General features: G+C 42.8%; 9 protein-coding genes across 9 annotated transcripts; 6 read left to right on the top strand and 3 right to left on the bottom strand.

The window, feature by feature from the left end:
• Positions 1-168: 168 nt before the first annotated feature.
• PAS_chr3_0865 (Protein with a potential role in actin cytoskeletal organization) lies at positions 169-2,816 on the top strand (the record flags this gene model as incomplete). Its single annotated transcript, XM_002493053.1, has 2 exons — positions 169-1,522; positions 1,639-2,816. The coding sequence occupies 2 exons, from the start codon at positions 169-171 to the stop codon at positions 2,814-2,816; spliced, it is 2,532 nt and encodes an 843-aa protein (XP_002493098.1).
• Positions 2,817-2,884: 68 nt separating this feature from the next.
• PAS_chr3_0866 (Aspartic protease, attached to the plasma membrane via a glycosylphosphatidylinositol (GPI) anchor) lies at positions 2,885-4,723 on the bottom strand (the record flags this gene model as incomplete). The annotated part of the gene is made up of 1 exon (XM_002493054.1): positions 2,885-4,723. One exon carries the CDS (start codon positions 4,721-4,723, stop codon positions 2,885-2,887), a length of 1,839 nt encoding a protein of 612 aa, XP_002493099.1.
• A 560-nt stretch (positions 4,724-5,283) lies between these two features.
• Positions 5,284-6,183, top strand: PAS_chr3_0867 (Non-essential intracellular esterase that can function as an S-formylglutathione hydrolase; the record flags this gene model as incomplete). The annotated part of the gene is made up of 1 exon (XM_002493055.1): positions 5,284-6,183. One exon carries the CDS (start codon positions 5,284-5,286, stop codon positions 6,181-6,183), a length of 900 nt encoding a protein of 299 aa, XP_002493100.1.
• Positions 6,184-6,220: 37 nt separating this feature from the next.
• Positions 6,221-6,736, bottom strand: PAS_chr3_1231 (uncharacterized protein; the record flags this gene model as incomplete). The annotated part of the gene is made up of 1 exon (XM_002493056.1): positions 6,221-6,736. One exon carries the CDS (start codon positions 6,734-6,736, stop codon positions 6,221-6,223), a length of 516 nt encoding a protein of 171 aa, XP_002493101.1.
• A 667-nt stretch (positions 6,737-7,403) lies between these two features.
• On the top strand, positions 7,404-7,991 carry PAS_chr3_1232 (uncharacterized protein; the record flags this gene model as incomplete). The annotated part of the gene is made up of 1 exon (XM_002493057.1): positions 7,404-7,991. One exon carries the CDS (start codon positions 7,404-7,406, stop codon positions 7,989-7,991), a length of 588 nt encoding a protein of 195 aa, XP_002493102.1.
• A 440-nt stretch (positions 7,992-8,431) lies between these two features.
• Positions 8,432-9,493, bottom strand: PAS_chr3_0868 (Fructose-1,6-bisphosphatase, key regulatory enzyme in the gluconeogenesis pathway; the record flags this gene model as incomplete). Its single annotated transcript, XM_002493058.1, has 1 exon — positions 8,432-9,493. One exon carries the CDS (start codon positions 9,491-9,493, stop codon positions 8,432-8,434), a length of 1,062 nt encoding a protein of 353 aa, XP_002493103.1.
• A 638-nt stretch (positions 9,494-10,131) lies between these two features.
• Positions 10,132-10,554, top strand: PAS_chr3_0869 (Hypothetical protein; the record flags this gene model as incomplete). The annotated part of the gene is made up of 1 exon (XM_002493059.1): positions 10,132-10,554. One exon carries the CDS (start codon positions 10,132-10,134, stop codon positions 10,552-10,554), a length of 423 nt encoding a protein of 140 aa, XP_002493104.1.
• Positions 10,555-11,188: 634 nt separating this feature from the next.
• On the top strand, positions 11,189-12,283 carry PAS_chr3_0870 (GDP-mannose pyrophosphorylase (mannose-1-phosphate guanyltransferase); the record flags this gene model as incomplete). Its single annotated transcript, XM_002493060.1, has 1 exon — positions 11,189-12,283. One exon carries the CDS (start codon positions 11,189-11,191, stop codon positions 12,281-12,283), a length of 1,095 nt encoding a protein of 364 aa, XP_002493105.1.
• A 167-nt stretch (positions 12,284-12,450) lies between these two features.
• PAS_chr3_1233 (uncharacterized protein) lies at positions 12,451-16,116 on the top strand (the record flags this gene model as incomplete). The annotated part of the gene is made up of 1 exon (XM_002493061.1): positions 12,451-16,116. One exon carries the CDS (start codon positions 12,451-12,453, stop codon positions 16,114-16,116), a length of 3,666 nt encoding a protein of 1,221 aa, XP_002493106.1.
• Positions 16,117-16,193: the final 77 nt, after the last annotated feature.

Consider the following 16,193-nt stretch of genomic DNA (forward strand, 5'->3'; position numbering starts at 1 on the left):
CAAAAACATCTTAATCTAGTTTTCACTCCCTCTTTAATTGTGTGGGGAAATGTTTATTACCCTTGGGCATCGTATTATTTCGCGCTCGTGGCTCTTTTTCTCACCAGCCTCCATTAATTTCACACTCCCTTCCCTTCCCCAATATCCGAACCAGCCCACCTCTTCACAATGTCGGAAGAAAGAACCAATTACTCTTCTACTATTTTAGTGAGCAAGCCCCCAAAAGAGGCCATCGAATGTTTGGTTTTGAGACATACCCAAGTCACGAATATCAATAAAGATTTGGCTCAATGGCTATCTGATTACCATAAAATTAAAAAACAATTTGCTAATTCCCTGAACAGTTTGTTAGCTCGTGGAAATGGATTGTTTGAAAAGCGGAACGATGTTTATCACAATGACCTGGTCAATGCTATGGGTTTGCTTCACCCGTTGTGGATGTCAGTTTATAGTGAGGTCGGCATGGAGTATAAGGCTGCTGAGGGCGGTTGCAGGCGCTTGCTATCTGAGATTGTTAAGCCAATTCGTACTTTTAATCAAGACTTTGACTCAAGTTTGGACAGTTTGAACACTTTAGAGGACTTGGCTTCAAATATCGATGAATTGAACTCCTCCAAAAAACTCAAAGAAAGCGAGAAAGAGAGACTGAACGAGTTGAACGATGAATGGTCTTCCAAAGCACCATATTTGTTTGAGATTTTTGAGAGCTATGACTACAACAGATTGATAATGCTGAAGGATGCCTTCACCAACTTTGAAACCAATGTTCAGGACAATATCCAACTTTACCAAAAACAAAATGAACAGGGTCTTCAACTGACTTTGAACTTCAATCCAGATGATGAAATATCTCGTTTCAGCACTGATGCTTGTTCCAAAGAGATTCTCTTGTCTTCCAAGAAGAGAAAGGACTCGAAGACTGCTGTTGACCACACTGATGTTGAGTCTCAAGGAACCCACAAGACTTCACGTTCCTCAAAGCTACTAGGAAAGCTTGGTTCTCATAACCAAGATCACCACTCCATCTCTTCAGGTCGTGAAGCTACTTCTGCTCCGCAAACTGCCCCAGTGCCATCTGCAGAACCTCTTGGTTTTAATGGCAAATTTACTTCCAAAAGTGCAAAGGAACCATCGTCCAAAAACCACAAATTGCGGTCTAAAGTGGGATCTATATTCGGCAGGAAGAAAAAATCTAAGAACCCAAACCCTGATATGGGAACCATTGCCGAAAGCACTTCTTCTTCGTTCGTTTCAAACAATAGGTCAGAATCTTCGGTAAACGTAGGAAGACGAACTGCAACCAGGGAACAAACTCATCTTTCTCGTGAAGTCACGCTGAATGATAAAGGTGCCGGTGAGCAATCCTTTGAAGCTAAGCAAGAAAGGCCTTCCAGTATTCAAAATTCTTTGGAGAATAATGTTGCTGCTCCGAAATCCGAAATTAAGCAGCTGGGCATTCAACCACAGATACCAAAGACTGCTCAAGATAATTATGTGTCTTCTGTGGAGACTTCTTCGCCTGGTTCCCCTATCAAACTCCAACAATCATCGCCACAGTATGAAAAACCTTCTTCTCTTTATTCTTTCGAACCCTTACAACCAAAAAACAACAACAGAATGCACAACCACCACAACAAGAGCAACAACAACAACAGAAAGAAAATGCCGCTCAGCTGTCGTATGGAGTTGCTCAACCACCAGCTCCTCCAACATCGAGGCACACTTATACCAGCGAATCTGCGTTGAATCCTCCTCGTTCAAGTCATGGTGCTGTTCCACCACCTCCTGTGCCTAGAAATAACCAAAGAGTGCAATCCCATCTGTTCCATGACCTTCCACAGGCTAGACAACCAAGTTTTGCGTCTACCGTGGCAACAAACAACGAAGATGTTAGCAGTGTACGTATTGGTGGCGCTGGAATTGCTGTACAAAACACAGGTTCTTCCAGTATTAAACCTAACTTGACAGGTACTTCTGCAGGTTCTCCTTTCCAACATCCTTCGCTAAGGGCACCTGGATTGAATGCAAGTATTGCTGAAGTAATCAACGCTTCATTCAAAGATGGTGTTAAGACTCGTTCCAGTATAGTTGGTGAAGTTGCGTTCTCATATATAACGGATCCTGCAAATAATACCTTGCCTTCGAATATCAACTTTACGTTACAAAATAGCAAAAAGCAGGCTGACAAATACTTACTAAACAATGACATTCTGAGACAACATGCAGAGAACTCGTTTACACTAACCGATGTGCAACAGATTCAATTCCAGACTTTAGGTGCTGTGAAGTATCTGCTGAATGACGTTGCTGCTCCAATTGTTGTTATTCCTACGTGGAAGTTTGAGGAACATCAGGCAAGTGTCATAATCTCAGTCAGACTCTCCCCAGAATTGTTGGCCACGTTGCCAGAAGACTTCAAAGGGCTCACCCTTAGTAACTTCTCGTTATCCGTTTCAATCAAGGGTGCGCAAGCAACTTCAGCAGCCACTAAACCACAAGGCTCTTTCAATAAGGAAAAGAACAGAATTGCTTGGACTTTCCCCAACCCTATAACGCTGACAGCTACTAACGAAGAGCGACTGATAGCAAGATTTATGACTTCAGGATTGGCTCAAGAGGCAGACACTGGATGTTTGGTGAAGTTTGTGATTAATGATGATTTTGGAACCAGGTTGGTTGATTCAGGATTTACTTTGCAATACCAAGAGGTTACCAATGATCCGTTTTCTTCTTCCGATAATGTCTCTAGTGGAGAATGGAAACCAGTCCATGAGTTAAAGACCCTTGTTGCGGGGACGTATTCCGGCTCTGCTTAGAATTAGAGTGATTTAATCTTTGTTGATATATAGAATGAACAATGCGTTTTGATTTATTGATTTACGAACTAAAAAATATACAATATGATAAATGTTAATAATGTCTTTGAAGTTTTGCGGCTACCAGCATTTGAACTGGCTTTTATGGATGGTCGGGGGATTGAAGTTGAGGACAACATCTGATATGCTTGGGTCGTAGTTGAGGAATAGAGTAGTATCGTGGAAGTGGTTCCCGAAACGAAGGTCTGTCTTTTTCTTGGTCTAACAGTGTTTGAATTATTCTCTTCAACATTGTTAACCGTAGATGTTGAAATTAACGATCCATAACTACTATTCCCACCGGAAGCATTGTACGGAATTGTGTCGGAGATGATCAACGCACAGGGCATTTTCACCGAGGATTCCTTGGTTGAAGTGTACTCTAAAGTTGAGCGTGATCCATTACTAGAATGAGTGGTTGAATAGGTGGGTGAATGAGTGGTTGAATGAGTGGTTGAATGGGTAATCAAATTCACAGCAATTACGGTAGAGGTAGTCTTATTATTCTGGTACGACTGGTCTGTAACAGTTGGAGTTGCTGGTTTCCCTTCTAATGAGGAATTTGAGGCTATGGAAGTAGTGTTATGGTGTTCAGAAAGAGTGACGGAAACTGAAGGATATTCACCTAAAGAGTTAGAAATGTTTTGAGGTCCAATGGAGCTAGTCGAATACCGTGTCTGGGAAATAGAAGGCTTAGTGGTAAAAGTGTCTGGTTCTATCGTGGACTCTATACTCAGACTACTCCATAATGAAGTGCTACTGACACCCTTTTCATCACAAATTCGTTGAACTGGACCCGATAATATTTCAATATCGTCTGGACCATCAGGCTTGACGTCAGCAATCAAAATTTCTTTGGAATCTAGATCATAAAGCGTGTAGTAGTTTCTTAAAAGTGAAGACCCAAAGGTTATCTTGTTTGCATCTGCCCCTTGATCAAACCCCACAGCACAAACACTATCGTCAATGACTAAAAACAGATCCTTAAAGCGCACCGACAACTTAATGTTTCGAAAACCAAAATGAAGGTATTCAAAATCAAAATCTTGGTCGCAGGGAACTACAAACGTATTGTATTCGTCCGAATATGTAGCTTTCAAAAAATCAGCCAGTTGTTCAGCAATAAAGCTGGGAAAAAGTGTCAAGGCGGTACCAGTATCAAACAAAACATGAATTTGCTCATCCAAGACGGAAGTATCATCAGCATCAATTGCCTCAAGCAGTGTGTAAAAAGCACTGTCATGGACAATCTCGAGTTTCTCCAGGCACCCATCGTACTTTCCATGATCCACCCCTCCAAATACTACCTTTCCCTGGGTGGGCCCAGTGTAAAATGAGTAAGCCAGTCGTTTGATTAAACCGAGGGCCTTCAAGTGATAAGGAAAGCTATCATAGAAAGCTGGAGTTCCATTGGAATCGAATGTTCCCTGGTTCCCTCTCGGTCCAATACCAAAAATATTATCACCATACAGGTCTCCCTTCGATACCAGTGCAAAGTTGAACCGTGGGATTACCTTGGAATCTACAAAAATAGTGTCACTCACAAGTTTGTCATCAACCACGCTGCCGCTTGCAAAGGAGAACTGAACATGAAGGTTGTTAGGGTTTGTTATATTGGAATAAGTGGTGGATTTGTTGAAGGCGAACGCACCAAAGCTACATCCGTCCTGAGCACACTGTGAATTTGTCACGGAATTGACCAAGAGGTCAGACGATCCTGTATCCCATTGAGCCGTTATGCTTTGTGGGGGAAACCCTATTTCTATCGTACTAAGAAAACCAATGGTGAACTCATATTCGGTATCAATGGCGACGATTCCAGCATAGCCTGTAGACAGTAACAACACTAGGGCAACAGCAACTAACATATCTTCATTGATGAAACGTTGTGATCGGTGTGACTTTTATAGTAAAAGCTACAACTGTTTGAAATACCAAGATATCATTGTGAATGGCTCAAAAGGGTAATACATCTGAAAAACCTGAAGTGTGGAAAATTCCGATGGAGCCAACTCATGATAACGCAGAAGTCCCATTTTGCCATCTTCTCTTGGTATGAAACGGTAGAAAATGATCCGAGTATGCCAATTGATACTCTTGATTCATGCCCTATAGTTTGCGTAGGGTTTAATTGATCTCCTGGTCTATCGATCTGGGACGCAATGTAGACCCCATTAGTGGAAACACTGAAAGGGATCCAACACTCTAGGCGGACCCGCTCACAGTCATTTCAGGACAATCACCACAGGAATCAACTACTTCTCCCAGTCTTCCTTGCGTGAAGCTTCAAGCCTACAACATAACACTTCTTACTTAATCTTTGATTCTCGAATTGTTTACCCAATCTTGACAACTTAGCCTAAGCAATACTCTGGGGTTATATATAGCAATTGCTCTTCCTCGCTGTAGCGTTCATTCCATCTTTCTAATGTCATCAATTACTACTTCAATCTTCAAGGTAACAGCTGAAATCCAAAGTTTTGGGGGAAAGCTAGTCAAACTTCAACACAAGTCCGATGAGACGAAGACTGACATGGATGTGAACGTCTACCTTCCAGCTCAATTCTTTGCCAATGGAGCCAAGGGAAAATCATTACCAGTTCTACTTTATTTGAGTGGTCTGACTTGCACTCCCAACAATGCCTCAGAGAAGGCATTTTGGCAACCATATGCAAATAAGTACGGTTTTGCTGTGGTTTTCCCGGATACTTCACCCAGAGGGCTCAACATCGAAGGAGAGCACGACTCTTATGATTTTGGATCCGGTGCCGGGTTCTACGTGGATGCCACTACTGAGAAATGGAAGGATAATTATAGAATGTACAGTTATGTTAACTCGGAATTGCTACCCAAATTGCAGGCTGACTTCCCAATTCTAAACTTTGACAATATTTCAATCACGGGCCACTCCATGGGAGGTTACGGAGCTTTACAGTTATTCTTGAGAAACCCGGGAAAATTCAAGTCGGTTTCCGCATTTTCTCCAATCTCCAACCCCACTAAAGCCCCATGGGGTGAGAAGTGCTTCTCTGGATACCTGGGACAGGACAAGTCCACTTGGACTCAGTACGACCCAACCGAATTGATTGGAAAATACCAAGGCCCCTCAGATTCCAGCATTTTGATTCACGTTGGAAAGAGTGATTCGTTCTACTTCAAGGACCACCAGCTGCTACCTGAGAACTTCTTGAAGGCTTCAGAGAACTCTGTGTTCAAGGGAAAAGTGGACTTGAACTTGGTAGATGGCTATGACCATTCTTACTACTTTATCTCTTCATTCACAGACGTTCATGCTGCTCACCATGCAAAGTATTTGGGGTTAAACTAGAACTATGTAAGTTATATAGGCTTTAAGTCAAACGAGGTTAACATGACCTATGAGAAATGAAGAGCAGGCACATGATAACCGTGAAAGATGCCAGGAACGGAGCTAGCCGTCTAGACTTTCGTTGCTTGTTGTTTGGATGAGTCGCAGGTGCTGGAAGGCTAGAATCCTGGGTCATGGAAGCCTTATCAGAAATGTTTTGGATTGTGGTCACAGTGGTTGTCAGTTCATCGTACGAAGGGAGATCCTCATGTTGTTCCAAGGCGTTCAAAGTGACAACTTTGTAGATTTTGGGGTTGTATTGGTCCATATTGTCCAGATCCACTTTAGCGTCGAACTCTACGTGATCGAAAGCTGGCAAAATGGTATAGTTCGAAAGCTCTGTGTTTCTATTTTGTTGTGATTGTGGGTGAACCTTATTAATATTGACGTTAGTGATAACTATTTTGCTCTGCTTTGCGCCGTTGATTTGGACGCTGACATTCTGGTTGTCTATGATCTCTGGCGAACTCGACGAAGTCGCTGAAACCGTTTCAATGTATCTTGGTGGGTTCATAAAAGGGTGGTGGTTGCAAGATTAGAATTGTAAGATCTCTACTGCGACAATAGCCAGGGAGTTAACCGCCGCGAACAATAGGCCTTAGGCACCTCTGCGTAAATAAATTTGCTGATAAGGGAAAGAATCGCGAGATAGAACACCTTACCCTCGGTATGCTCTCACCGACCCGAGAGTTTACCGAGAGTTCCGATATTGAGTTGGGGTGAGCAGAACCAGAATTCAGCATGCTTTTGATTTATTGGGTCAAAATGGGTTCCGCTCCGCCAAGGTTCGTATCTTTGAGCCTTCGCCAAGCGGGCGGGCGTCCCGTTTGACACCACGCTCGTAATTCCTTTAATGCAGGCCGAAAACGTCACACCCCACAACTCACCCCTTCAATTGTTGTTTTGATTCACAGCTGAAACTAAGCCTTTATTACGTAAGCCACAAATGGGGGACTAGAAGAAAAAAAAATTCTAAGTTTAGCAGGGGACACTCACCCTGATGTAGTCCCACAAAACACAGCCCATCTCATCTCTCGTCTTTTTGTTTTCTGCATAAACACACCACCGTGGACCTTCAGATCGCAAATTTACTGATCAGACTCCTGTTAACATAGCCAACCTTCGCTCTTTATAACCAGCCTATCTGAAATAGAACAGATCAAACCCGATTCAAGAGGAAAATGGGACTTTTTTCAAAGAAATCAGAGAAAACTGATGTTGGTAAAGTACCAAAAGTTCACGTCACCAAAGACGACACGGACAGACTCAAGTACAGATCAAACAACATTCACGACCCCATCTTGATGGCTGTCAACGAGGCTCAGCCGTTCGAACAATCAACGGACTACACTCATGCCAGACAACAATCGTTTAGTAATAAGTCGGGCGATGGAGAGTACATCCGTGACATTTTTGGACAACCAATCAATAACCCCGACGTTTCCAATCCTGCCAGATCGAGAGACGAGAGGCCTTTAGATACGATCCGTTCCTTTGAATATGCCATCACTGGAGATACTACTTATAAACAACTACTGGAGACCCCGACTTTAGGTTGGAGGGTACGTCCTGATTTTCCAGGTTATGAGTCCGGCAGAAACTACGAATATCACGACAGAATGAGACCTCGTCCCCCCATTGCTGGTCAAAACCCCGTGATCTCGTTTTCAGGAGATCAGAATACTTTTGAACAGGATGTTAATTCACCAACGGGAAGTGGTGGTAAGGGCAAGAAGAAGAGAGGATTATTTGGTAGAAAGAAGGAGTGATCGGGAATGAGGAGCTCGTTGTTAGGTTTGGATATTGTAAGTAGTAGTTAGGTATTTGATTGGGGGTTCCCCCACAAGCCTCCCTTTCGAATGAATGAATGAAATAAAAATGTACTTTCTTGGAAGGAATTTCAAGTTCAGTCTGGCTACGTCACAGACCATCCATTCCAGTGCGCGTTCAACGGCTCACGCGGAACCTTACTTTTCTATTATCCCTATGATGTCATCACATCCCAACATCATTTCGTCAGCACTCCCAATCCGGGGTGTCTAGCCTATACGAAGATTACATTGATCCAGACTACTCAAGGTTCACTCCCGCCAGTGCTACTCCGAAATTGTGCTAATTGCAAACGTAAAAACCCTCTTATCAAGTATATAACCTCATATAACATCGTGTACAAAGTATCAAATCTCGGAAACAGTGCCAATCGAACGCACTAGAGATTCACAGATTGGATCTTAATTTTTTTTGTTAGATAGGGTAGTAATCTCTCTACTTCTCCCTTGGAACCCAACCAGATACCAGATCTCTCATGCACTTGTTTTGGCTCCAAGTTTAGAATTCTCTCACCCTTATCGTTGACTGCCTCACCACCAGCCTGCTCCAACAGGAGGGCCATTGGGAAACACTCGTACAAGACTCTCAGTTTACCGGACTTAGACTTGGAGTCTGCTGGATAGCCAAAGATACCTCCATATAACAGAGTTCTGTGGACATCAGCAACCATTGATCCGATATAACGGGCACTGTATGGTTTTCCGTTTGCTTGGGGTTTCTTCAAAGAAGCAATGTACTCATTGACTCCATCGGTCCAGTAGTGCGAGTTACCTTCATTGATAGAGTAGATAGCCCTGGTGTGCGGAATTTTTAAGGATGGATACGTGAGAATGAACTCTCCCAAGTCGGTGTCCAAGGTGAAACCGTTGACTCCATTTCCGGTAGTAAGCATCAAGTGAGAAGATGCACCGTACATGGTGTAACCGGCAGCCACCATCTCTGTTCCTGATCTCAAAACATCCTTAATAGAACCAGCTGAGCCTGGCAACAGTTTGTATACACCAAAAATGGTACCAACTGAGACACCAGCGTCCAAGTTGGATGAACCGTCAATTGGGTCGCAGACAACAGCATAGTTTCCCTTGGAGGACTCAAACACAATAAGGTCTTCTTGCTCTTCGGAAACAAGTAACTTAACGTTACCGGATCCCTTCATGGCATTGATGAAGATCTCATCTCCAATAACATCCAGCTTTTTCTGATCGTCACCAGTGGCGTTGGTCACACCGGCCAATCCAATTAAGTTGACCAATTCGGATCTTCTGATGGTGTGAGCAATGAATTTGAAGGCAAATTGCAGGGAGTTCAGAAGCAAAGTCAGCTCACCGGTAGCGTTTGGGGCAGATTTCTTCTGCTCGTCCAAGATGAAACGAGTCAGAGTGACCAAGTCGGTCTGAATACCCTTCTGTTCAGCCAAGTTTTGGGTGGTGTTATTGGACATGCTAATGTAAGATAACGTAAGAAGAGAGGAATGAAATAGGAGGAAAGAAGGGCTAGAGATTGGGAACCCGGCTACTATATAAACTGATGGGGGAAACTGAAGTTCAAGGGCAACACGGAAACAAAATATCTCTTTTCCGCGGGGGTATTACTATGGACTTCTCGCTCATAGGGGATTCCTCTTGTGGAGGTTGCTACTATTTGTACGGGGATGCAATGCACTCTTGCCAGAAAGAAAAAAACTGGTGGATAAAATCCCGGGGTCATTGATACCAAAGCACCCCCCGGGTTTTACTGTGTAGGTAATAGGCTTATTTTAGGCGACAATCCGAATGTTAAACACGCGTGATTCCTCTCCAGCGTAGCAGGCAGACATTTGATTGGACAACTCGGATGGCTAATGAAAAAAAAAGGACTTTTCTTTATCTATCCGCATCCATTGATCGGTAGCTTCTCTTGGGCTTTTGACAGCTAAATCTGTTTCCCTCTGTCCATATTCTTGATTACATAATCGATCGTGGCTCCCCAGGCAAGAAAATGTCAGGTCGAAGTAAGTTCCAGATCCGATTAGGTAATCTCGAATATTTTCCAGCATTGATTTAACTGCTGAATCGATTTCCCTCTCCACTCGTTTGAGCAATGGGAACCACCGAGCAAAAACAGAGAAATATCCTTGTACCAGTTCAAGGTGAGTGGGCGAACCTGGCTGCTGGTAAGGATAAGATAAGAAATGACAAGCATGCCACTTCGAAGGCTGTGAACGCAAAGAATCCCAGCTCATCACGAAGTAGCACCCCGACTGGTGCCACTACAACTCCTAATACCAACACTCAAACAGCAAAAGTCGATCATTTCAACCGATCTGAAATCCTTTCAGTGGTCAGAGCTTCATACAAATCATTTGTCGACAAGGCTAACCAGCAATCATTAAAAACAGTCGGTTTTTACCGGCCGTCCAAAGATTCAAACACATGGAACGTTCACAACAAATCATCATCAAAGAAGACGGCGAATAAAAACAGGGACTCGAGGCATAGACAGACAGCTGCCAAGCAAAGCTAGTTCTGTCCCATTATTACTAATGCATATCTATAGTAATGAACTGAATCTTGCAATCTTCCACCATACAGTGAGCTGTGGTTGATTACATAATCGATCTTGTATCATTTTTTTTCTCTGTTTCTCTCATGCGGTTTTGTATGGCGCTATAAGGATGGACGGCCCAGTTGTGTGTGTTTCGTTCTTGACTCACTAAGGGGAAACAGCCCGTCCATACAGAATAAGTCTCTTCGCGAGGTATTCTCAGAGGAAACTTCATAAAGTTCCAGCCCTTTGGCCCACGCCAGCCATTTTGGTAAAGCTTTTTTGAACGGACTCGGTCATGGGTTCTGATGGGAACCTGTAAGTAATTCAAAAATAGCAAATTATAGCTCCCCTGAGACCAACCTTTCTGCAGTTTTCTTCTTGCAGAACACGAATAGCGGGCGAGAAACGCCCAAAGCCGCATTACTCGCGGCGAAAGTGGGAAATGCAGAGGAAAAGTCCTGACACCTACCTATTTTCGAGTTTGTTGTCTATTGCAGTCGCACGTTGGAGCGAAAAAAAAAACACCAGCCAGCAGTTTATTTAAAGACACGTTAACGTTCGTCCTATTCTCTTTTGATTTTTCCACTTTGATTCCCCAATAAAACCACAAATGAAAGCACTTATTCTAGTAGGAGGTTACGGTACTCGTCTGAGACCTTTGACCTTGTCTGTTCCCAAGCCACTCGTTGAGTTTGCCAACAAGCCCATGATTTTTCACCAAGTCAAGGCTCTCGCCGAAGCTGGTGTCACGGACATTGTTTTGGCCGTTAATTACAAGCCTGAGGTGATGGTCGGTGCTCTGAGAGAGTACGAGAAGGAGTGTGGGGTAAACATCACTTTCTCTGTCGAAGAGGAACCTTTGGGAACTGCTGGTCCTCTGAAGCTTGCTGAGAGTGTTCTGACCAAGAATGACGAACCTATTTTTGTTCTGAACTCGGACGTGATCTGTGATTACCCTTTCAAAGATCTTGCTGCTTTCCACAAGGCCCACGGTGCTGAAGCCACCATTGTGGCCACTAAGGTCGACGAACCATCCAAGTATGGTGTTATTGTTCATGACAGAGACATTCCAAACTTAATTGACCGATTCGTCGAGAAACCAGTTGAATTCGTCGGAAACAGAATTAATGCTGGTATCTACATCATCAACCCATCAGTCATCAGTTTGATCGAGATGAGACCCACCTCTATCGAGAAGGAGACCTTCCCTCTTTTGGTTGAGAAGAAGCAACTGTACTCTTACGATCTTGAAGGATACTGGATGGACGTTGGGCAGCCAAAGGATTTCCTGTCAGGAACCTGTCTTTATCTCTCATCCCTAGCTAAGAAGGAACGTAGTGCACTCACTCCCACTTCTGAGCCTTTCATCAACGGTGGAAACGTCTTAATCGACCCTACTGCCAAGGTTGGTAAGGACTGTAAGATAGGTCCTAATGTCGTGATTGGACCAAACTGTGTAATTGGAGACGGTGTCAGAATTCAGAGATCTGTTATTCTCAAGAACTCCAATATCAAAGACCACGCCTGGGTTAAGTCCACTATTGTCGGATGGAACTCTACTGTTGGTAAATGGGCTAGACTTGAGGGTGTTACTGTCTTGGGAGAAGATGTTACTGTCAAGGACGAGATCTACGTCAACGGTGGTAAAGTTCTTCCTCACAAGTCTATTAGCGCCAACGTTGACACTCCACAGATTATCATGTAAATTAGGTAGCAAGTAATGCCAACAAAATACCCAGTTCTTAGATCTCTTATATACTCCGCTCGTTGACCTGGTCTGAAATAGTCTCTGATGAAGTAGTGCACCGATACCAATATTTATAGGTATTACATTTCTTAGCTGATGAACCACTGTTTAGGTTAAACCAAAAAATGACCGTGGACATAGAGGAAACAGTTACTGAGGACTTTGGATTCAGGTCAATCACCACAGGGATCAAAGTTGCCCCTGCTTTAGATACGGTTCCATTGAAGGAGTTGAACCTCCTAGCGTGGGGAAACATCACTAAAAAGTTTGCCCTCTCAATAGGTAACACATTACTCATTGGTGATACATCAGAATTAGACTCTTACATCAACCTCTCAACGACTGAAGACGAAGAGAAGCAAGCGCCGGTATTTGAGGGTGGCCATAGAACTGAGGTTTCTGATGTGTCACAGCTGGTTTTCAATGCCACTGAGACTTCGCTTCTTGCTTCCATCACCAATGATTTGAAAAGGGTTGAACCATCCAGTTCTGAGATCACGAACATCGAATCATTTGACTCTCCCGTCAGGGATATCTATGCATCTCCATTTTACTCATCAGTTTGTGCCGTTTTGCTAGAAGATCGTTTGGTCATTCTAGACATTGACAATGTAACCAACAGATTGGAATTACCTAATGTGTCCTCGTTTTCTTGGTCTAAAGCGGATAAATCCACATTTTATACAATTATTGATAATACTATTCAACGAAGGACTTTTGATGGTACCGAATCAGAGATTTCTCAACCAGATGACATCGAGAATTCCTTTAGGCCCCTACAAGTCACCTCAATACTGAAAAATGATGAGGAACTGTTATTCGCTGTATATGGAGAGAGCATCAATCAAGATGAGCATGATTACAAACACTACATTATTGGGGGGAGTAGTGAACAAAAGATGCTAGATGTTTGTCCCCCCTATGGCTCTCTTCCAAGGCTGGCCACATACTACCTAAGCCAACTTAAATCATGGTCTCCAAACTGGCCAGATGTCGTCGTGGTAGCTTCGTCACCATCCACAGATATTCAAGCTTTTACTCCGGAAAAACTAGTGAACCAGCTTAACGACACAGACAGGGCCCAGCTGCCCTTAGACGAAGACTCAGGAGAAGATGACACACCATTAGGACTTGCTATCGACTTGACCTCTACCCAGGAAGTGCTAGAACCTTGTAATGGGATTGATAATTGCAAATCTTTGCCAAGAGTTTGGGTGTTGACGAACCAGGGTAATTTACTTTCTTGGGCGTTATTTGATGCTCACGGCATCAAGAGTGATTCTTTAAGCAACGAAAGTGCGTTACAAAGTCTTCGTTCATATTACGAAACTGCAAAGGAATTACCGGCAGTGTCTTTTAAGGATACAAATGCCGCAGAAAAGCAAACTTCATCTGAAAGCCAACAAGATTTCAGGTCAGATGCTGACCTCACATCATCAACGCAGCCAGAAGACAACAAACCTCTTCCTGCCAGTGAGCAACTTTCTCCTCCTTCTGAGAAGAAAGAAGCAACATTTTTTAGCTCCTCAGGCTTTACTTCAAAACCTGCTGAGCCAAGTGGCTTCAATTCACATGGATTCAGCTCTTCTGGCTTCGGTTCCTCTGGATTTGGTACGTCACCCTTTAGAAGCTCTAACTTCTCAAGTACCCAAGGAAATGCTTTTTCCAAGGATACTGGAGCTTTTGGAAGCTTTAAAAATGGGTCAACGGCATCCGAACCTTTTGGAAAGAACGCACCAGCTTTTGGTTCCACTGGTTTTGGGAATAACCCATCGTCTTCATCTCCATTTGCCAAACTTTCTCAACAAGGCAATAAAGTTTTAGGTTCAGGCTCTGCATCTACTTCCTCACCTTTCTCAAAGTTTGCTACCTCCAACAATTCTCAATCATCTCCGTTCGCATCGATTGCTTCTAATAAGAATAATAATGAAAGCATATTTAGTGCAGAAAAATCCAAAGGTTCGATTTTTGATACTTCAAGCAAATCTGCAAGTATTTTCCAAAAAGAAGACTCGCAGGGTACAAAGAAAAGTATTTTTGAGCTAGCATCAACAAACGTAGGACAACTGAAGAATGCTGATACGAAACCAAAATCAGAGAGCGATACGGATAATGAACTTGGAAGTAAACTTTATCAGTTGAGAAGTCCAACTTTTCTTAGGGATCTCAACTCATCCTCATCATCTCTTACTAAACAAAACGGCGAGCCAGATAATGACCTTAATAGCAGAATGCCACCTTTTGTATTTAAACAAAAAAGCATTGCAGGTGTGAAGCCTGAAGATCTTTTTGGAAATACAGCTTCCAACGATAACCCTTTTTCCAGTTTAAACATTAAGGCAAAAGAGATAAACTCGGCAGCAGAATCGGACTCTTTGAATGATGTCTTCAGTCACAAGATAGCAATCACTTCGGATCCCCAGAAATACACACAAGAAAACAACAGCAGTAAAGACACACTATCAGTGGATGAACAGAATTCCGAAGAAGAATATGATATACCACATGGTGAGTCAGATCCTGATAAATCATCAGAGAGTGCTGAGCTATCTGTTTCCGTAAATAGCTCAGAACAAGAGTTTGGTCACACCTCAGATAACAAACATCCTCCGACTTCATTGAGGGACGGCAGTCATTCCCCACATGGCGAGCAAAATGTATCTAGAGAAGCCTCAAGCTCGGAAAATCCCTCCGATGATAATGAACAGTTGGAGTACATTTCAAAAGAAACAGAGGTTGCTGATATATCAAAATCTGGCGAACATAGAATTTCTAATGATTCCAGTGTTTCTTTTGCAGAAGGAAACCGTGTTTCTGAACCTGCTCAGGATGACTCTGTTACTTCTGACATCGAAAAAAGAAAATCCCAAACGTCAACCACTGCGGTGACACCATTCAATGAAGATTCAACGCCAAACAAGTCGGATAATTCGGAAGGAGATAGCAGCTCTTTTGAAATGGTAAAAGTTGAAGATGCAAAAGAAGAAACAAATGAACATAGTAGACAACGGATTTCCTTCCGAAATGAGTCTACTCAAATGGGCCTACAAAGTATAGGTACAGAAACTGCTAATATACCTATGAAAAATGTTGCTGTTGGTGATGACAATTCTACATTACATGCAAGTAGCACTCAAACGGATGATGAGTTGACACTGAGTCAAAAGAATATACCCATGAAAGTTCCTAATTATGTCACTCTAGGTAAAATAATTATGCCACAGTTAGATAGTGATCCTATCATGAATCAAATTGAGCAGGTGTGTCACCAAGTGGAATCTGAGTTTGCCATTTTGAAAACTAATTCAGACAACATTGGAAAGTTCATTGAAGACCACCAAAGTCAAGAATTGACTCACACTGAATTATCTCTTGATTATGAATCTTATTGGCGTTTGAATGAAGCTGAGACGATCAAAGGATATGTGGAGGACTTGTCGGAACAATTAGAGAAAGACCTGGCTGATCTCAAATCCGTCGAACAGGAAACACTCGACCAGCTTTCAGCTCTCAAGTCGCAGTTCTCAGAAACAAACGAGGTCAAAAGTCGCATTTATTCTTTAGAGGAGTTCAAGAATGTCTGTGAGAGCCCCGCTTTTTTGAAGCAACCCCTTGGTTACAAAATGTCAGAATCTAAAAGAGACATCAACATTAAGCTGGGAGAAGTGGAACATAAACTGCGCGAGGCATGGACTGATACTCTGAAACTAAAGCTCCAGTTTACCAAGATTGAAAATAACAAAGAATTGTCAGATGAGATTTATAAGAGTTACTTCTCTATGCGGTTTTAGCTGTCAATTCTTAACTTTGTGCAATCATATGCAGTAAGAAGTTACAATAATGGGTGATTTCCAGAGCAGCCAGAGCT

The sequence above is a fragment of the Komagataella phaffii genome, chromosome 3 (assembly GCF_000027005.1).
Source record: "Komagataella phaffii GS115 chromosome 3, complete sequence".
NCBI lineage: Eukaryota > Fungi > Ascomycota > Pichiomycetes > Pichiales > Pichiaceae > Komagataella > Komagataella phaffii.